General features: G+C 37.6%; 1 protein-coding gene across 2 annotated transcripts in view; it reads right to left on the minus strand.

Annotated features, from left to right (window-relative positions):
• Window positions 1-362: 362 nt before the first annotated feature.
• Window positions 363-22,247, minus strand: part of C4BPA (complement component 4 binding protein alpha) — a 29,724-nt gene continuing 7,839 nt past the window's right edge. Inside the window, exons 2-12 of one of the 2 annotated variants that reach the window (XM_045522847.2) lie at window positions 22,072-22,241; window positions 20,960-21,145; window positions 20,164-20,263; window positions 16,094-16,179; window positions 15,743-15,934; window positions 9,168-9,350; window positions 7,477-7,677; window positions 5,304-5,492; window positions 1,850-2,020; window positions 1,192-1,367; window positions 363-659 (exon numbers count right to left, since the gene is read on the minus strand). In XM_045522847.2, coding sequence (XP_045378803.2) covers window positions 489-659; window positions 1,192-1,367; window positions 1,850-2,020; window positions 5,304-5,492; window positions 7,477-7,677; window positions 9,168-9,350; window positions 15,743-15,934; window positions 16,094-16,179; window positions 20,164-20,263; window positions 20,960-21,145; window positions 22,072-22,189 — 1,773 coding nt within the window. In that variant the 5' untranslated portion in view covers window positions 22,190-22,241 and the 3' untranslated portion in view covers window positions 363-488. The remainder of the gene's footprint in view (window positions 660-1,191; window positions 1,368-1,849; window positions 2,021-5,303; window positions 5,493-7,476; window positions 7,678-9,167; window positions 9,351-15,742; window positions 15,935-16,093; window positions 16,180-20,163; window positions 20,264-20,959; window positions 21,146-22,071; window positions 22,242-22,247) is intronic. The other variant, XM_010963240.3, reaches the window with a different exon arrangement.

Below are 22,247 nucleotides of genomic sequence, written 5' to 3' on the forward strand. Positions count from 1 at the left end.
AAGATGGAAGGAGATCAGATGAGACATAGACCCACTTCCTGGGAGGCAAAAGTCAGGAGGTGAGGATTACTGAGGCCAAGTGCATGCAGGTTAGAAAAGGGCACGACTGCTACAAATGGGGGCCAGTGGACAAGGTTATTTGAGTATGTTGATATTTAATCTAAATCCTGACCACTGAGTGATTTGTGTGTGTAGAACTGTGGAGTAAAGGCAATCCAGGGAAACGTACTGGTGTGAACCCAAGTCCGTATGCCCAAGGTCCCTACACTAAAAAAAAAAAAAAAATTCTGTCAACTTTATGTAATAAGTTTGACTAGGACCCTCACTTGATGAGGTTCTAAATGACCATGAAGACAAATTGCTGTGATATATGAAGATTTATTACAATGCATTTTAGTGCCAAAGAGATGGTAAAGTTGATACACTGAAGTGATTCATATTGGATTAAAGGCAGCAAGGCACATTTTTCCTCCCTCTTTTGGGAAGAATTATACTGATGACTCCTGAGTCTTCTTCTCCTTGTCTCTCTGAAGCTTCAGTATTTCAATCTCCAGGGAGAGTTTATACACCTCCAGGGCCAATTTCACCTCCTCTGGATTTGGGAGGCACTGCATGAGATCCCTGGCTACAAGTACCTGCTCACAGCCTTCAGGGTACACCTATGGGAGAAACAGATGGTGAGGTGCTTGAAAGGCTTCTCTCCTAATCGTGAAGGGGGCGGAGGATTCATGCTGACAAAGGCAGGACTACAGGGTCAGGACCAAGACCCACCGCATGACTGGTGGGTGAGCAGTAAAACCTGAAAACACCGTGGGCCCCACCATCATCTTCCTCAGAGAGACACAGCTCTGCTCTGAGACAGCGTCCCAGAAAGCCTCTGCGGGGACAGAGGCAATTTCTGCTGACCATCCAGAAATGGAACAACAGTGTATCATATAGTCTAGGAAAGTAAAGTTAGGAGTCAGTACCCCAGGTCTCTGAGACCCTCCACTCCCAGGGGGCTCTGTTTTCCCTGTTATCAAGTGAGAGCAGAAGACTTGCCACTCTTATCTGACCAGAGGGCTTCAAGGCAAAAATGAGAGTTCCTTTGAAAGACTCAGAAATGAATCCTGGCAAGCAGGACATGCTTTGGGGGAGGCACCCTTTTTAGGGTTTGATAGCTCAGAAACTTCCTTGAATTGTACTGCTTACCCACTCACACTTGGGCACCTCCGGGTACCAGGTTCTGTTCTCTGAGCAAGTGATGCTTTCGGAACCAACCAAACCATAGCGGGGGTCACACTGGACCTTGACACTTTCAGGCTCAGTATATCGATCCTTATCCACAGATAACATTCCATGTTCTATCTCTGGTTTCCAACACAGAGCTAGAAAGGAAACATAATTTTAAGCAATCTGCAAATCTAAGAAAAAAGGATATGAGAGACTAAGGTATTAAGAATAAACTAGACTTAAGTGCTGCTGATTGCTTTGCCTTTTCTTTTGAGAATAAAAATAATATTCATTATTCCACATTTCCATGAAAATTTTGCTACAGATCACAGTTACACTCAGATAAAATGGACCACTTCTAGAATATTTCTGGAAATATATAGGAAACTAGGAATAGGGGCTGCCTCAAAGAGGCTGAATTTTGCACCTGGGAGAAAAAAAGTAGGGAAGATTAATGTTTCTGTGTGCCCTCTGAACTTTTTGTTTCAGGTACCATCCGAATATAGTAAGTATTTTAAGTAAATCAAGTCAAGTCAAATGTTTCTTTTCCCATCTCTGGCAGGTAGAAACTGTGCTCTGAACCCTTTCATGAAGTTCCCCCTACTTAGCTGTGCGCTGCGGAGGGAGCTGGAGTTACCTTTACATTGAGGGACTGCAGGGGACCAGACTGCAGCACTGCAGGTGAGTTTGCTCGCTCCAACCAGAGTGTACCCTTCATCACATTCATATACAACATCATCTTTGAAACTGAAGTATGCACTGACTAATTTATAGCGTCCGTGGGCAATGACAGGAGGAGAATCACAACCTTGAGGTGAGACATAAAAGTGAGAGAGCGTGAGGGTATAGAATGCGTGTAATAACACTCCCCAGAATCTGTGTGGTTCACACGAGGCTCCCTTCTGTCCCCCTGTCTTCTCTGCCCACAGGATCCCTGAGCCAAACCCAAGACCTGTGCTGCCCTCCTGTAGCCCTGAAGCTGGGGAACCGTAGAAACGCCAACGAATGACAAGCACTTAGGATTTGCTTCATTTTATCTACAAGTTCACTAAACTGCACTGTTCAGGAGCCATTTGGGCTGAAGTCCCAGGGTACTAGTGGTCCACTGCACTGATTTCAGGCTAAATGCAGACAAGTACATCTGGGAGAAATTGCAAGGATGCAAAATAAATCCAGTCTCTGACTCATTGCTCTCAATCAAATCTGTCCATCCATCCCCCCAAAAATATACTTACTGCATTTTAAAATATTTTTTAAAAGAGCTGATAGAATGATTAAAAATGATGACTTGCATGTTGAAATAATAGACTTGACACAGTGCTGAGCATCTCTCTGAAAGGGAACACTGACAGGATCCACAAACGGTGCATGAGAAATTTAAATAAATTAATTTAATTTAATTCGCAGGAATGTCAGGGAAAATATTATGCTGATGGGCCATAGTACCTCTAAGGACAATCCTAAGATGCCTCCTAGAGGCAGGGCAAACAGATGCCCACAGTAAGTGAGATTCAAACGCTGGAGTTGCCATGCCAAGTGGTAGAAGAAGGGGTTAAATGACTCAGAAAAGTGAGCATCTGGAGTGGATACGCCATACACATGTTAGAAACCCCACCAGATGATTCTGTTACCTGGGACAGCCTGAGGATACATTAACAAGGTCATAAGGAATTTCCCAATGAAAGGAGCACATATATCAAAGGCCAGAGCTGATGACAGGAAGGCCATTAAAGAACAACTTTCACACTTAGCAGTAGTAGTCTGAGAGGTGCTAATACTCTTTAAAGGTAAGTACTATAATCATCATGATGAGTGGCAAGTTAGAGAGACAGTTAGAGGTGCCTGAGAGTTTTGGAGGTGGTTCATGGAACGGGACACTCATCAGGGTAAAGAGACACCACCCCATCTGTACCATCAAAAGAAACTGAGGGTGGATGATCAGGAGACTGATGGCATTTGGTCCAATAAGAAGTTACAATCCCTTGCTCAGTGCCTGGACCTGTGCCAGTCGTCAGGTCTGGAGATCACTGACTGAAGAAAAAGACAGTTTCCAGGAGTAGATGCTACAACACCTTGGGAAGTACGCTCAGTACCGAGTGCCACAGTCCCAGAGGACCTATGTCTATTTTTGGAGGTAACTGTGCAGCAGTGAAAGCCACACAGTAATGCAAGTACTGTTGGACAGAGAGCTTGACTTGACACAGCTACCTGGAACCAGCATGGTCTCCCTATTACACCATCTGGTGGCTGTGTCCATTACCTTTGAAAGTATAAACAGAGTAGACAAAATTGGTAGTTGGCACAACCCCCATTTTTGGTCCTTGGCCTGTGGGGTAAGAGCTGTCATATCCATGAAGGCCAAGAAGAAGCCATTGATATTACCTATACCCCTCCCCCTTGAGGCATAGGGGGTAAATTCCTTAAAATATCATGTACCAGGAGGTAGGAGAAAGGGAGAAATGAGTGCCACTCTTAAAGAACAAAAGGTGCAGGAGTGATCATCATACCCCCATGTGCTTACCAGTGTGTCTACGACAAAAATTGGGATTCTGGAGAATTACAGTGGACTGCTGAAAATCCAGCAGGTTTAGCTCCTATTGTAACCACTGTGCTAGATGTGATATCTTTGCTAGAGCAGATTAGTAAGTCTTCAGATAAATGAGGTTGTTGATTCAACAGAGGCCTTCTTTTCCATCCTTATCAGAAAAGATGGTCACAAATAGTTTGCACACTCATGAAAGGGTCAAAATCTTATATGTGCATGTGTAACCCTTGGCTGTAATAACTTACCTGTCCCTGTCATAATAGAGTCTGAAGACATCATGACCATGTGGACATCCACAGAATATCACATTGATCCAGCATATCTATGGCATCATGTTAATTCCACTGAACAAGCAAAAAGTCACTAGCTTAACGATGTTTCAGAATATAAAAGGTAGAGAAGGATGAAAAGAAGCACGTTCAGAAAGGCAGGTTCAAACAGATTTGGACAGATCTGATACTGCAGTTTAAGGCATATGGACCAGAAGGAAGGGAAGAAAAGAGAATAAATGCCAAGAAACAAAAGGAAATAATTGGAAACTCTAGCTTCTCTATTAGATGTGGCCTGTTTTCACTGATTGAGAAAAAGAAAGGACACCAGGAGGGTCAAAAGAATGGGAACGAGCGTTTTTTCATTTTTCCAACTGAATGATGCTGCAGTAAAGGACTTTCACTGCAAATTGATTTGCTACATTCAAATTACACACACAATGTTAGGGGTAAAAAAGTAGAACACATAAAAAACACCAACATCAAACAAAGCATCAGCTTTACACATTTCCTAAACTCTAAATTCTAAAAGCAAATTATGAAAAAAGCATGGTAGAGAACAAACCATGGTATTTTTCTCTTTCTCAACAGAAGGCACGACAGTTAACAATACTTACCTCCCTGAGATGTTCATTGTTCTAACCCACCAGCCCAAGTCTCTTTGACCTAATTTGAAACTTTCCCTTAATAATGTCCATCATTTTGAATGTTCATAGTAGCATTATTTACAATAGCCAAGATATGGAAGGAACCATAAGTGTCAATCAACAGATGAATGCATAAAGAAGTTGTGATATATATGAAGTTTTGCCATTTGCAACAACCTGGATGGATCTGGAGAGTATTATGGTTAGTGAAAAAGTCAAACAGAGAAAGACAAATACTCTATGTTTTCTCTTATACGTAGGATCTAAAAAAATAAAACAAATTAATGAGTATAACAAAGCAGAAAAAGACTCACAGATACAGAGAACGAACTAGTGGTTACCAGTTGGGAAGCTGGGAGGAGCAAGATAAGAGTAGGGGATTAAGAGATACAACCGAGTATGTATAAAGGAAATAAGCTACAGGAATGTACAGTACAACACACAGAATATAGCCGATTGTATAACTGTGAATGGAGTATCACCTTATGGCCTTTAAAAATTATGAATCTCTAGCTTGTACATCTAAAACTGATATAATATTGCACATCAACTATACTTCAATTGAAAAATAATAATCATCATTTTGATGTGAAGAAACATCTAAAATAGCATGATTCCATAAGCTCTTACTTGGCTCACATGCTGGTGTCTTGGGATTCCATGTGCCCTCCCCTGTGCATCTAGCACTAAATGTACGTTTCCCATGACATGTATATGAAACCGAATCTCCAAAGAAATAGACACAGCCATTGTTGAAGCCACTTGGTCTGCGATGAGTGATTGTGATATCCTTCAGGTCTGGTATTGGGCAACATACCTCTAAAAAATATGAAAGAAGGCTAATGATTAGTAAAATCACCATGAGAAGGCTCCTATGGCTAAAAACCTAAATTCTACTTTTAGAAGATCTCACGAGACACTGAAGAGAGGCTGGGAAAACAGACACATTGAGTCTGCTCTCCCTGGCCCGGATTTGCTGCAAGTACTCCAACTCGGTCATTTCCTCCAACTAAATATTTTCATTAGGATCCTTCCAAAATAAGAAGTTGGATTAGCCTGAATGAGAATGTAAATCTTTCAAAATTGTTTTAGAGCAATGAGAAATAACATCCATCTGCTTATGGCTTCACTAGGGTTACCTCATTATTAAGCTCTCCAATAACTTACACTTCTTCAGTCACAGGAGGAAGAAGATGCACAAAAGTCTGTAGCTGCCTGACACCTAACGCATAAAAATAGATTTAAATTATTGCTTAAGGCCAGATTTTTCTTTTTTGATGCCCAATTTAAGAGAACTAGCTATTCAAATTCTTTCATTTTTAATACAATAAGAGCTAATACAGGGATATAATTTTTATTCATTAGTAGAAATATTTTCAGATAGAACTTGATAGCATTGGATATAAGTGGAAACATCAGAACAGAATAAAATACTCTTCTCCATACCTGTATCTTGACCAGCATGACAACGGGGTCTTTCAGGCACACTCAAATATTCTCAGCACTCATTTGCTTATGAATTATAATAAAAATACCCAACATTCATGTGGTTTCCAAACAGTAACAATAATTTTTATGTAATGCTTTACATTATAGGAAATACTTTTAAATAGTTAAGTCATGATTCTAAATTCCTATTTAGTCAGATTTTATGATAACTTGGATAAATACTATTTTACTTCTGCCTTTGAAGTGGTTGAAAAGTTCCTTACTAAATAATTAAATCAATAAGACCATAGTGGGTAAAAATAAATATAATTTAAAAGTAGGTGTTTAAACATGTATAAACATTCATTTATACAGAAAAAAATTAAGGTATTAATTGCATGTCATTGTTTTTAGTCATTAAAGAGGATTCTCAAAGGTTTATACTAATCAATACTTTGTCATTTAAGTGGTGGCAATAATTTTTGTTAAACATATTTTTAATTCAGTCATATTGTTAAAACCTTTTATTCTATTTCTCCAAAATGAGTCTGAACAACTGCAAATTAAACCTTAAGTCCTAATGTGAAATGAATATTCTCTCATTAGGTAGATCTAAACCACCATTTTTAATTATTTGTGCATTTCACATGTTTTTCAAATTCTAATCTAGGGGATAAAGTTCCCTGTATTCTGGGCCTCCGTGTCTTCACCTCTAAAATGGCAAGGTTCTGATAGATGCGTAGAAAAATGCATGTTGTCAATTCCACTGAGGCCCATAAAATGGCAACCACATGTCTCTCAACCCTTCACTTATTCTCTCAAGTGAGACTGGAGGAAAGGTCTCCTTTCCATCCTACTGGGGCAAGAATACCGGGGCAGAGGTGAGTCTGCCGTCCGGAGGCAGGTCAACAAGACCCAGCTCTTTCAGAGCAACAGTCCCATGGCTCAAGAGACATGAGACACAAGTCACCCTGCGGCTGGTTGAGTTCACGACTGTTTCATAGACTTTCCTGCTACCAAGCACCCCAAAGTCTACACTGGGAGGGAAAGGGCTGTGACGAAGGTCTGACTCTAGCAATAAGTGAGCTGCATTCACCATTCTACCTTTATCAGTAATGAAGCTCATACTTAATCTGCATAATCTTTGACTTCCGTGCCTGTGTCTCATTTGATTCTGAACTGGAATAAGATCATAATTTCTCAGCTCCTCAAACTCCCAAGACCTTTCTGGTCCATTCTGGAAAGTTCACTATTGTGTTCAATTAATATAATTTAAAATTTATCTTGAGGAAAAAACTATATTCATTTAAGGTGGAAAATCCTAACACATAGTGGAGATTTAATATACAAAAAGATTTTGAAAACAGAAACTCACCCTCACATCCTTTGCTCGGGGTCCACATCAAATCTTCCTGACAAGTCACCGTTGTAGGCTCATTTGCTGCGGGTTTATAACCAGGTTGGCAGGAATACCTCAACGTCGTCCCAACCTCATACACCTTCTCTTCTGCTCGCATATAGGAGATATATCCTTCCCAGGTGGAATGAGGGATGTCTGGTAAGCCAATGCAACTATCTGGTCATAACAGAAGAACAAGGGAAAAGGACACTTTTACTAGGGATGCACCAGTGATCAGTGAACCTTTCCTATCAAAGGGTGTCATGTGTTCAATCAGCCAGGAGCCAGCCTGCCGTGGCTGACGAGTCAGCCACACCAGGAAACACATGGACATGTGTACACACGTGCACTGCACCAGAGAGGTTCTCACTGACGGCACTAACAAGTGGCTCCTCTGCTGTGCCAACTGTTCAAGTGTTCATTCTTCTTCCTCTTCATTGATTTTAGAACGTTTAGTCTCTAAATCGAAGCATTGGGCTTGCAAGGTAGATATGGCTGGAGAACTGTTGCAGGCAAACAAATCTAACTGCCTTGTTTCTTGATTGATGGGAGAAAATAAACAAGTCACTCCCCTTATTCAGATAAAGTTCAGATTCAGGAACTGAATTTAAGGATTTGGCAAGAATAAACCAAAGACCAAGTGACTTTTGAGCTTAAATCTTGCGTCTTGTCCTCTTTACTCTTTCCTGATGCTACTGGTTCACACGATATGGAAATATAAAACATCTGCCAAGTGGGATGTTTATTACGTTTTCTCTTCAAACATTTAAGATGGCATATAGGGTAAGGTTCTTTTTTAACAGTTTTACTGAGATACAAGTCACATAACATACAATTCACCCATTTAAAATACATAATCCACTGGTTTTTAGTATATTCGCAGAGTTGTACAACCATCACCATTCTCCAATTTTAGGATATTTTTGTATCAACCTGAGAAGAAACTCTGTACTCATTAGCAGTCACTCCCTAGTCTCACCTTCTCCCAGGCCCTGGAAAGCACTAAAATACTTTCTCTCTATATAGATATGCCTATTCTGGGACATTTTAAATAACCTCTGTGAATAGATTTCTTATCGATAAAATGAGGGAAACAATAGGGCCCACAATTCTGGGGAGAATTCATTAAATTGATTCTTATTATGTACCTAGACTAGCACCAAGTTATCATTATTACTACTAAGATAATTTTTAATGATCCACATGAGTTTATAATGTTAGAATGTCAGAATCATAGTCTATACAATACTTCTGTGCAAGTTAGAAAAAAAGGCATTTTTCCCTCAGGACACTTTGCTATTTAGCTTTCAAAGCAATTATTGTAATATAATGATTTTGTTAGAACAAAACAATTTTCTGTCAACTGCAAGAAAAATGTTGAAATAAACATACGAATCCACAATGTCTACAATGCTAATTTCTCTCTTTAGGTTGGAGTATGCACAACCTTCACAACTGCACATGGCAGCCGTATGCGGTGTCATATAACCTTGCACAGTGTAATGAAATCACTCTTCTTTCTAGCAAGAAAAAAATAAAGGGATTGATGTCAACTTAAATTTCTACTGTGATTTCAAGTGGCCTCGGGCACAGGAGCATGCTGCCACCAGCGTTTCTGGATATCGTTAAATGCCAAATATTGAAATTCCTTCATGGTCCACACTTACTGAGTTCACAGATGGGAGGAGGAGGATTCCAGTTGTTATCTTCTTCACAATAGATTAAACTGCTGCCTTTGAGGATGAAACCTTTATTGCAGCCAAATACAATAGACTGTTTATGAGTATAGGTGGGTCCAAATCCGGTGATTATTTTCCCATTTGTAACTGCTGGCCGAGAACAAGTGACTTCTAAAGACTCATAAGAAAAGACAAATGGAAATGTTAGCTATCTTGGTTGTGGTGGTGGTTTCACAGGTGTAGACATCTACCAAAACTCATCAAAGTGCACATCTGAAATAGGTGTCGTTTACTGTACTGGAACCAGACCACAATAAAGGTGTGAAAAAAAACACAAATGGATTATATACATATGTATTTTTTTTAATTTCAACTTTAATTTCATTCTTTCTCTTTTTTTTTTTATTTCAACTTTTAAAAGTAAAATGAGATCCCATCATGTTGGTTCAATTGTGAGATGCTTATGAGTGGCTCTAACTTCCTTTCTCAAGAAAAATTCACTGTATATAATCCAGGGGAAAAAAATATCTCAAAGTCCTCAAATCCTCCCCTTATAATGACTGACTCTCCTGGATGATTTTGGTGGTGAGTCAGTGGCCAGTGGTCATGATGAAGAAGCAGCCAGGGCAAGAGATATCTGCACCATCACAAGCAAAAAACAAACTTCCTCTGCCTCCCATCCCCACATCAGTCAGTCATCAAACCCTGACAGTCCTGCCATGTTAGTTCTTCTTTGATTCCTCAACTACTCCCTGGGCCAACTGCCATGGCTACAGTTGAAGCTACCTTCACTACTTGGCTGGATAGTTGCAACAGGTGACTACGAGTTAAGTTTTATCCCACTTTAAATTGTTGTCCATTCTGCAGCCAGAGTTATCTTTCTAAGATGCAGCACATTTGCTCCCCTAGTTAAACCCTTTCAAGGTCCCCACTTCACCTTCACTCTGAACTCCTGAGAGTTCTTCAGGCATTTGGAACTGTTTGCAGTATCATGCTCGTCTATCCCCTGGTTTGACTGTACCCTGTGAGGACTCAGAATAGTAAGTGATACTCTATAGGTGCTTAGTAGCAAAGGAAGATGCCTTAGATTAGCAAGCTAGCAAAGCCACAATATTTCTTCTGGCTCAACTTTTTTTGCTTTGTCCTGTTGAACTTCTGGTGTCTAGTAGGTTTCACTTGCCCTGTAGGCATATGTGATTGACGTGAAAAGTGCTAATCAGTATTCCCAGTTCTGCTTCCTGCACAGACAAAAGATGATATTCCTCAGTTCCCTTAGGGTAGGGAGGGTCTACATGTTACTAGTTTTGGACAAAAGGCTGCAATGCAAAGTGGTATGTCATCACTTTCAGGCCAAAGCTCTTAAAGAAGGGAGATAATTTGCTTTTTCTCTCTTCCTCTTCTAAAGAGATTGTGAAAGCACATTTTGATATCAAGACGCCACAAGATCAAGGCAACCTGGATTGCTGAGATGGTTGCTAAATTAACACTTAGACTATAGCTGCCCTAGAGAGTTTCCTGGGCATGCAGCAAACTCAATATAAAAGAGAATCAACTTTAAATTTGCCTGTGGGTTACCCCTCCACCCCAGCCCATGCCCACTCCAACTCCAGCCATCCCACCAGGGTGGCCCTGGTGCAGAGCACCCTCCCACCCACACCCACTCCAGCTTCAGCTGTACCACAAAGGCAGCCCCAATGCAGTGTGTGATAGGACCACCCTCTGCAGCCCGTGCTCATTCTGTTTTGCCTAATTCATAGACACAAACATGGTAAGTCAGACAAAATTAAGAGACAGAGGAATATGTTCCAAGCAAAGGAACAAGAAAAAGCCCTATTTTAAACAACCCTAATGACATGCAGATAAGTAATTTACCTGATAAAAAGTTAAAAATAATTATCATAAAGATGCTTACTAAACTCAGGAGAAGAATGAAGGAACACAGTGAAAACTTCAACAAAGAGTCAGAAAATACATGAAAGAACCAATTAGAGCTGAAGAATACAATAAATAAAATAAAATTAATAATACCCTAGAAGAAATCAATAGCAGATTAGGTGATACACAAGAATGGATAAGTAATCTGGAAGACAGAATAGTAAAAATCACCCAATCAGAATAGCAAAAAGAGGAAAAAATTAATTTTTAATGAGGCTTGTTTAAAAGCAACATCAAGCAAACTAATATTTTCATTCATGGAGCCCCAGAAGGAGAATAGAGAAAGAAAGGGGCAGAAAAATCATTTGAAGAAATAATGGCTGAAAATTTCTCTAACCTGGGAAAGGAAACAGATAGTCAGGTCCAGGGAGTATAGAGAACCCCAAACAAGATGAACCACACCAAGATATATCATAATTAAAATGGCAAAAGTTAAAGATAGAGAGTTTTAAAGGCAGCAAGAGAAAAACAACCAGTCACATACTGGTTGGGAACCCCCCAGTAAAGCTACCAGATAATTTTTCAGCAGAAATTTTGCAGGCCAAAAGGGAGCAGCATGATAAATTTAAAATGCTGAAGGGGGGGGCGGGGAGGAACTTACAAGCAATAATACTCCTCAGAGTTGGAGAGATAAAGAGTTTTACAGACAAGGAAAATCTAAAGGAGTTCATTACTAGTAAACCTGCCTTACAAGAAATGTTCAAGGGTCTTTTGTAAACAGAAAAGAAAAGGCCATACTAGAAATAAGAAAATATATGAAAGAAAAAATTTCACCGTTAAAGGCAAATATATAGCAAAGGCAGCGGATCAACCACTTAAAAAACTAGTATAGAAGCTAAAAGACAAAGGTCACAAAAATCAACCATAGCTATAATAAGTAGTTTAAGGGATACAAAAAATAAAAATATGTAAACTCTGATTCAAAAACAGAATGGGGGGCATTAAAAATGTAATGCTTTTAGAATTCATTTGAACTTAAGTGGCTATCAGTTTAAAATAAACCGATACATATAACAAATGTTGATATATATAAAAATCATGGTAACTATAAATCAAAAACCTATAGTAAGTATGCAAACATTAAAGAGAAAGGAACCCAAACACATAACACTAGAGAAAATCATCAAATCACAAAGGAAAAGACTAAGAGAAGAAGAAAGGAATAAAAAAAGAACTAGAAAACAATGAACAAAATAGCAGTAAGTACATTCTTATCCATAACTACTTGAAATGTAAATGGACTAAATGTTCCAATAGGGAAGTTGAAAGGATTAAAAAAAAATTTTTTTTGTATACTGCCTAAAAGAGACTCACTTTACAGCTAAACACACACACAGACTGAAGGTGAAGAGATGGGAAAAGATATTCCAGGCAAATGAAAACAAAAGGAAAGCTGGGCTAGCAATACTCATATCAGACCAAACAGACTTTAAAACAAAGACTGTAACAAAATGCTCTAAAGAAGTGTATTACCTAATAATAAAGGGGTCAATCCAAGAAGAGAATATAACACTTATAAATATCTATGCACCCAACATAGAAGCACCTAAATATGTAAAACAAATGTTCACAAACATAAATGGAGAAATTGATACAACAGTGTAAACTCACTATACTTCAATAAAAATTTGTATATTAAAAAAGTACAAAGGGAGAAATTGACAGTAACACAATAATAGTAGGGGACTTTAACATCTCACTTACAGCAATGGATAGACCATCCAAATGGAACATTAATCAGGAAATACTGATTTTAAATTACACATTAGATCAGATAGTTTTAATAGATATACACAAAACATTCTATCTAAAAACTGCAGAATGCATGTTCTTCTCAAGTGCACATGGAATATTCTCCAGAATACATCACATGTTAGACCACAAAACAAGTTTCAATAAATTTAACAAAACTGAAGTATTTTTCAACCACAACAATATGAAATTAGAAATTAATTATAAGAAGAAAAAAATGGAAAAATATATAAACACATGGAGACTAAACAACATGCTAAACATGCTACATTGGATCAATGAAGAAATCAAAAAATACCTTGAGAGAAATAAAAATGGAAACACAACTTTTCAAAATCTACGGGTTGCAACAAAAGCAATTCTAAGAGGGCAGTTCACAGCAATACAGACCTACCTCAAGAAACAAGTAAAATCTCAAACAAATAATCAAACTTTACACCTAAAGAACCAAAAGAACTAGAACAAACAAATTATAAAGTTAGTAGGAGGAAGGAAATAATAAAAATCAGAGTGAAAATAAATAAAATAGAGACTATAAAAAACAATAGGAAAAAAATTAATGAAGCTAAGAGCTTGTTGTTTGAAATGATAAACAAAATTGATAAATGTTTAACCAAGTTCCTCAGGAAAAAAAGAGAGAGGGCCCAAATAAATAAAATCAGAAATGAAAGAGAAGTTACAACTAGTATCACAGAAACACAAACAATTTTAAGAGACTAATATGAATAATTATATACCAACAAATTGGACAACCTAGAAGAAATGAGTAAGTTCCTAAAAACACATAATCTTCCAAGACTGACTCAAGAAGAAATAGATAATATGAACAATCTAATTACTAGTAATGAAACTGAATCAGTAATAAAAAAAAAAAAAAAAAACTCCCAACAAATAAAAGTCCAAGACCAGATGTGAATTCTATCCTTCTCAAACTATTCCAAAAAGTTGAAAAGGAGGAAATGCTTCCAAATTCATTCTACGTGGCCAGCATTACCATGATACCAAAACCAGGCAAAGACACTTCCAAAAAAATACAGGTCAATATTCCTAATGAACATAGAGGCAAAAATCCTTAACAAAATATTAGCAAGTCAAATTCAACAATACAGTGAAAGAATCACACACCATGATCAAGTGGGACTTATTCCAGGGATGAAAGAATGGTTCAATATCCAAAAAATCAATCAACATGGTACACCACATTAAAAAACAAAGTATAAAAATCATATGATCATCTCAGTAGACCCAGAAAAAGTATTTGACAAAATTCAACATCTATTTATGATAAAAACTCTCAACAAAGTGGGCATAGGGGAAACATGCCTCAACATAATAAAGGCCATATATGACAAACCCACAGCTAATATTATATTCAACAATGAAAAGCTGAAACCTGTTCCTCTAAGACGCCCACTCTCATCATTTTTAATCTCCATGATGTTGGAAGTCCTAGCCCACAGCATTCATAGAACAAAAAGAAATAAAAGGCACCCCAGTTGGAAGAGAAGAAGTAAAACTGTCCTTATTTACAGACAGCATGATACTGTACATAGAAAACCCTAAAGACGCCACAAAGAAAACTATTAGAATTAACAAACGAATTCAGTCAAGTTGCAGAATACAAAATTAACATACAGAGACCTATTGCATTTCTATACACTAATTGTAGACTAACAGAAAGAGAAATTAAGAAAACGATCCCATTTATAACTGCACCAAAAAAGAATAAAATATATTGGAATAAATTTAGCCAAGGAGGTGAACAACCTGTACTCTGAAAACTACAAGACACTGATAAAAGAAATCAAAGATGACGCCAAAAAGTGGAAACATATAATGTATTCATGGGTTGGAAAAATTATCATTGTTAAAATGTCCATACTACCCAAAGCAACCTACAGATTTAATGCAATCCCAATCAAAATACTTGTGGCACTTTTCACAAAACTAGAACAAATAATCCTAAAGTTTATATGGAACCACAAAAGACCTCAAGTAGCCAAAGCAATCTTGAGAATAAAAGAACAAGGCAAAAGTCGTCACAGTCCCTGATTTCAAACTATACTGCAAAACTTTAGTAATCAAAACAATATGGCACTGGCACAAAAACAGACACACAGATAATCGGAACAGAATTGAGAGTCCAGAAATAAACCCTTATATGGTCAATTATTCTAGGATAAAAGAGGCAAGTGTATACAACGGGGAAAAGACATATAACGGAATATTACTCAGCCATAAAAAAGAACAAAATCTTGCCATTTGTGATAACATGGATGGACCTAGAGGGTATTATGCTAAGTGAAGTGTCAGCAGAGACAGTATCATATGATTTTAATTATGTGTGAAATCTAAAAAACAAAACAAGCAGAAAGACTCATAGATACAGAGAACAAATTGATAGTTGCCAAAAGGAAGGGAAGCAGGGGGTGGGCAAAACAGGTAAAGGAAATTAAGAGGTACAAACTTGCAGTTATAAAATAAATACATTTCGAGGATGTAATGTACAGCATAGAGAATATAGTCACATTGTAATAACTTTGTATGGTGACAGATGGTAACCAAACTTATGATGATCATTTTATACTGTATAAAGATATCAAATCACTATGTATAATACCTGAAACTAATATAATACTGTGAGTCAATTATATTTTAATTTAAAAAAAAGTTTTACTTCGCAAAGCCAGAGAGATGTCAGTGCTGTTTTTTACTAAATACCGGTAGAGCATTCGTAAGTATCAGTTTGTCAAATAAATGACTGTGTCATTGCAATAGATATTTTGTCTTTGAATCATTTCATTTCCCCCAGTACATTTACCTTCCTTTGTCTTCCAAACAAAGATTTCAAACCAAAATTCCTCATCATGACTTACTTTTACAGGTAGGAGGGCTTGGACTCCAGACACCTATTGTTTCATTTTCCACTGAGCAAGAAATGGAGGCTTGGCCCAACACTGAGAAGTCGGGGTCACAGTGGTAGGTGACAGAAGAGCCGTATGCGTAATTTTCCTCTCCACCATTGTGCTTCCCATGGCTGATGTCTGGAGGAGGCTCACACTTGATAACTGAGAGGAGTGAGCAAAGAGGAAGAAATAATCAGGGAAGGCATCCTCACAAATCTAACATTCACGATGCAAATTCTAACGGCAGCCAAGACACATAGGAGTTTTATTACCTAACATGGTTTTGACTGATAGTCAAGTCAGAAAAAAATCTTTACTTACTTTCACATTTGGGGAGAGGATCACTCCAACCAACTCCTTTATCTTGGATCTCACAGTAACTAGTAGCTGAGCCAAGTAAGACATATCTGAATAAAATATGATCAAAGACTTTAATGGAATTCATGTACTATAAATTAAATTGAATAAAGGGGTCTGAACAAACGGACTTGTTATTCAGTATTAAAAATGAAGAAATAATGTTTTCTCAGATGACACTTCCCATTGAAAACTCCATTTGGTAAAATTCCATCACTGCAATGAGATGTGCATGTTTGTTCGTTTGTTCTTTTATTCTGTGATCTATTATTGGACATCTACTAGATGTCAGGCATGAAGTTCATCCAGAGCTCAAGCAGGACAGTGTAGGGTAAAAGACTCATTTGAATGTGTTCTGTAGATTTTTGGGAGATGACAGTACCAGCTAGATTACTGGCCCCAAACTCTCTTGCCCTCTGGTTGGCCGCCCCCTTCTGATTTGTAGATGCTTGCTCTTTCCCATACACAATTAACTTCCTCTTCATGACCCCCATTTCTATAGCTCTTGACAAGTCCTAAGCTTTCTTCAATTTGTCTTACTGCTCCATATGAATTATGGTAACAGAAAAAAAGAAAGCATTGTTAGTATAATTTCAAATTGTGCTATTATCAAGCAATAAACCTACAAAGTGATTGAATACTAATGTAAATGTTACCTTCAGCAATCTAAGAGGCCCTGAAATTTATTGAATAATAACATAAAGAAAAATAAAATTTTAACAAGAAGAATTAAGCATCTCTTTATTTTGAAATTTCTTGAAAATGTAATTTTCTAACCTAGCCAGGAAACCAAGTGAAAAGTATTGTTTCTGGTTATTCCAATAGGAACATTTTGGTGTTCCAACAGCATGTTAGTTCTGAATCTTCTCACTTTCCCTCTTGGGAGCCATACACAATAAGGGAAACAAGATAAACATGAGAAAATCAAACAAAATGAAACAATAATAAAAAAAATTTAGAGAAAAAAATGTTAGCTATAGATGAAAAGCCAAAGAGAATCCATATATACTTAGCTGGACAATCTGGAGAAGGAACAAAAAACACAACAAAATAAAACTGTTTTTAAATGTATTTCAGGTGAATGTTAGAAATAAAATAATACCTTAATTTGCATTTTAAAATTGCACATCACACAGCAACAAAAAATTGAACCAAATGGTCCATATCAAAACAACTAAGAGTAGGATTACTTGATTTCAAAGATTAAAGAATAGTGTCTTTGGACAGTCAAAGATTAAATCCCATAAAAGAGTCAGAAATCCTTATTGGCATCAGGTTTACTTTCCTGACTAGGGTGATTAATCCTGATTATCCGTAAGAAATTGGATCGCTCAAAAGCAACAATGGTGATAATATGCATGTCTGGGAGGCGAGAGGTTCCCTGGGGCATCTCTTTTTACTACTTTCATGCCCTCTAATTAAAGTCGACACAGTCTATACAGGCAGGACTGCAAACAGCCCAGACTCTGCAAGAATATCGGTTCAAGTGATCCCATTAGGCAAAGAACCACAATCAGATGAAGTGGTTGCTGAGGGCAAAGGGAACAGGCAATGAATGACTAATAGAAGCAGGTTGTTATAAATACCAACCACGACCATGTGACCAGTTGTAGAACTAAGGACCAGAATCGTTATAAATACTTCTACTTATTTTCATATGAATAGATTTGCTTTGAATTACATTATTTTCTCTTTACCTTTTTCATCCCTCTACCATCGAAATAAGATGTGTTAATAGTAGTTTACTTTATATCTCAGTGTTTAAATTGCAGGATATTAAAGGGGAAGTATGACTTAGCGCAAAGAGCATCGTCTTTTGGGGAGAGTTAGCATGCTTTCACATGTTGTGAGTTGTATGCTGCATTAGGTAAGCTGGAAGCATAATTTTGCTACTGGTTTTATCTGGAAGTTAAGCTAAGTATGGTTAAAACAACTGCATATAAATTGGGAGTTTGAGATTTACAGATAGTAACTACTACATATAAAATAGATAAACAACAATTTTTTTATGTATAGCACAGGAAATTATTTATATTCAATATCTTGTGGTAAATCTAATGAAAATGAATATAAAACAAATACATGTATGTACACATGTGACAGAAACATTATGCTGTACACCAGAAATTGACACAGTAAACAGACTATACTTTAATTTTTAAAAAGTGCATATGAACACCAAATTTGACAAGGGATGGACTATGATAGATTTGTGTTGTGTCAGCGTCACTAAGCTGAAAATGCTTTTCCTGGAATTTTCTCTTCCATTAATGCCAAGTTAGAATGGCCCAGAAGAGATGGCGGATGTGAATCAGTAGCCGAATTCTTTCTATGCTTGAAAGGTCAGAACAGAGCACAAGATGTGACCTTAGTTTACACATATTGCTGCCTCTCTGTTCTGTCACCTTGTTGGCAGAGGGCACAGCTGGAACTACAGCGAACGCAGCTCCTAGAGGACATGCCCTTCACATACTCCAGCTTCTGATCCAAGTTCATGAGCACTGTGGTCAAGGGCAACAACTTCTCCTACAACACGTTCCCAACTTTTAGGTTGAAGGCTACGAGGCAGTGAAAGAACAATGTGAATTCCGGTCCAGACCTGTGGGTATACCCTAGTCTGTACTGTGACTTCCAATCTGTGCTCCCCTCACCCATGCAGGTCTCATTTTGGTTTTACATCACCCACCTCACACCCAACCTCCTTTTTTCACTGTCTGCCCTGCTGACCTCAGGCCAAGTAGGAAACAGAGAAGAAACAGCCTCCTATATATACTGTTTAACCAGCGGCCACCATTGTATCAAGTTAGGTCCTTGTAAATAAATCCCTGATTAAATAATTATATTTCTCTGGGTGAGTCCTGGAGTAACATAATGGACATAAGTAGACAGGAAAGATAATGGAAAGTAAGAGGTAAAACAATCACTATCTGCAATGCTATGATTGCAAACTGGGGAATCCCAAGAGAATTCACCTGAAAGATTATTATAAATAATAAAAGAATTCAGAAAGTTAGCTTAAATATAAATTTAACATGCAGAAATCAATAGTGTACACATATACATAATGTTAGAATATATAATGAAAAGATGATCCATTTAAAATAGCAAAAATAATATACCCAGGTTTAAATACTTCAAGAAATGCAAAAATCTGTGTGAGGAAAACTTTGAAACACTCCTGAAGAAACAATAGAAAACACTACAATGAACGGGGCAGAATATACCATCCCCAAAGTATGCCACTTCCAGCATCAGGATTATTTTGAGCTAAAGGCACTTGAAAGGCAGCAGATGCAACTTTAAGGGCACTCTGACACACCCCTCCTCTTTCCTTCCTGAAAGCAGAGGAGCAAAATCCCATGCGAAAGATGCCTTTTCTACACCAGGAGGAAAGAATGTTTTTGTCACCAGAGATGAGGTGTTGAGGCCAAGAGAAATCTGTACCAAAAGGCCTTGTTAAAAATAATGCTTATCTTCCTTTAGCGTCAAATTTTCAAGTACATGTACTCTTTGACCCAGGAATGTCACTCTGGGAATTTACCCTACAGATATAACTATGTGTACAAGATAAAGCATTAGAGCACGGTTCAGAACAGCGAAAGATTCATGGTTCCATCAAAGAGATTCTTAATCCATGATACATCACACCATAAAATCCTATGCAGTTGTAAAAGGGAATTAATGAGAGAGAACCTCTCTAAGCACAAACATAGAAATATCTCCTGGATATATTAGTAAGTAAAAAAATAAAGCAAGATTCAAAACTCCTTTTGTAATTGGAAAGGTACAAAATAAAAATATGTATTAATTTCTTAGCTTGTATTTGTATAAAAGGTACATGAATAGCCAGTAAAAGTGGATCCCTGCTTAAGGACAAAAAGGAACGGGGTAGATGGCAATAGAACGGAAATGAGAATTCTCAGTGTATACATTTTTTTTTACATCATTTTTACTTTTGAACATATGAACACATAAGCTAGTTTTAAAAATTAATTTAAAAGGAAAGTGTTCCTTCTAGATTGGCTCACACTCACCCTTTTAAACAGCTGAATTCTATTTCTGATCCGTAAGAGTAATCTGTCTTAACTGTCACTAGCCCGTTAAGTAATTCTCCTGGGTTTCCGCATCGTCTCTCTGAGAGAAATATTAAAATGATGGTTAGTGATTTCACATATTCTTAGATATTCTTAGAAAAGAGGGCCGACTGATCACTGTAGTCATGGAATCTACGACCCAGGATTCAACACCAGGCAGCTAAACGCCATTCTACGTCTCCAGCATGTACTTTGAACTTAAGCCACTCAAAACTGCACATGTCCTTGGTCACAAAAGGAACAACAACAAAAAGGTATAGATTGTACGTGTATACCTTTACTTCTAGAAAAATATCACAGAATTTATTCTCAACAAGAGTGAACCATAGCATCTTCTTTGAAACACAGCAGATATTTTGGGTGAGGTTTCTTTGAAAACCACATTGCTATTTTCTAGCAACATAATTTTTTATAATTTTGTAAAGAGTGAATCTAGTTTTCAATGCATTAAAATTCAATTTGTAGTTCACATCTGGAAAAAAGTACTTATCGAATAGATGTAAAGGATAGACTTATTACTCAATGCAACTAGGTAGCTCCCATTTTTTGTTTTATTCATTTTTTTGCTTATGTTTTTCAAAAAGTGGCACACATGTACACTGAAACCAGTAACTGACAAACTGGATTGTTTCTTAGTGATGAAAAACACCCATTTGCATTCATAAAGCTTAGTGCCTGAGATAACTTTGCAAAGAAGGAAAAAGCACAAATAAGAAAAATAAACGTTCATACTTACTGACACAGAAGACCTTGTAGTTCCAGTCACCTGATGAGGTACAGGTAAGACCATAAGATCTTGAAGAGGTCCTAGTGTAGCCAGGGCGGCAGCTGTATTTCAGAAAAGTTCCAGTTTCAAACTCTGTCTCATTCAACTGATTTATCAGAGAAGCAAACTGTAAATTGGGTGGAGTACCACACTTGCCTGGACACCAAAATGACAAAAGTGCCAAAAGTTATAGCCTGGGACACAGCATCTTAAAGTTTGAGTAGCATTATGTTAGGACAGGAACCATTCTTTTCTTCTCTAATCTAGAAAAATAGTAACTCCTATGATCCCCATTGTTCAATGAATCCAGTGAGTGATTAATAATACATGTTTGTTAATTACTGACAATGACAATAATAATGATAAATGATATGATAAAAGGCAGAAATTTTTTCTTAAAAGGATGGTAGATTTCATCAACCTATCAGATTCCCCATATCTGCTGACTCAGATGTATCTGTGCAAATCCAGAAGTGCTACAATTTTCCTCAACAGTAACGTATTATTTCATTTGAAGTAACATTATGTAACGTTGGTTGCCTCAGGGAACGGAAACTGGGTGGCTGAAAGATGGATAAGAATAACATTTCTAATTGGTACTGTTTTGTACCGTTTGGATGTTGGGTGATAGGAAGGAAGAGACATGGACCCCTAGAAGCATAAAAATATTAATCCTGCCTTGCTTGCAAGAATGAAATATCGGGCCGATCTCCTTTCAGGAGCCACAGTAGAAGTATATACGTCCCCTTTCATTCTGGATCAACCCACAGACAGTGAAGTTTGTTCAATCAAGCTGATAGATAATTTAGATTCGTTTCAAGTCATGGTTGGAGACAGGTTGTTTTGGAACTTCCTGGAGAATAAATTTTAGAGGGAAGAATCTACAGAGCTGCCACTTCTATAGGTAAAAAGCAATTTCCCCCTACATTCCAAATAATTCCAAATCCCAAATAAATTCCGATTTCCTGGTCAAAAAAAAACTCTTTGTTGCTGAAGCAGGGGTTTCTGTTAGTCTTGAAAGTGAACAAGAGGATGATTTTGAATATTTGCTGACAATCTGAACCTGTCTCCCCATTACTCACCGAGAACAGTGGCCAACAGAGCAGCAATCAACATCACCTGGAACAGAGCTGGGTCAGAGACCCCCCACAGCCTAGAGAAGCGCCAGGATGCCATGGCCCCCTTTCTGTGAAGGATCATAATCGGAGCTCTTCAGGGGTGTATGGCCTGATGCTTCTCCGACACGTTTCTGCTGAGA

The sequence above is a fragment of the Camelus bactrianus genome, chromosome 23, assembly GCF_048773025.1.
Source record: "Camelus bactrianus isolate YW-2024 breed Bactrian camel chromosome 23, ASM4877302v1, whole genome shotgun sequence".
In the NCBI taxonomy this organism is placed as follows: domain Eukaryota; kingdom Metazoa; phylum Chordata; class Mammalia; order Artiodactyla; family Camelidae; genus Camelus; species Camelus bactrianus.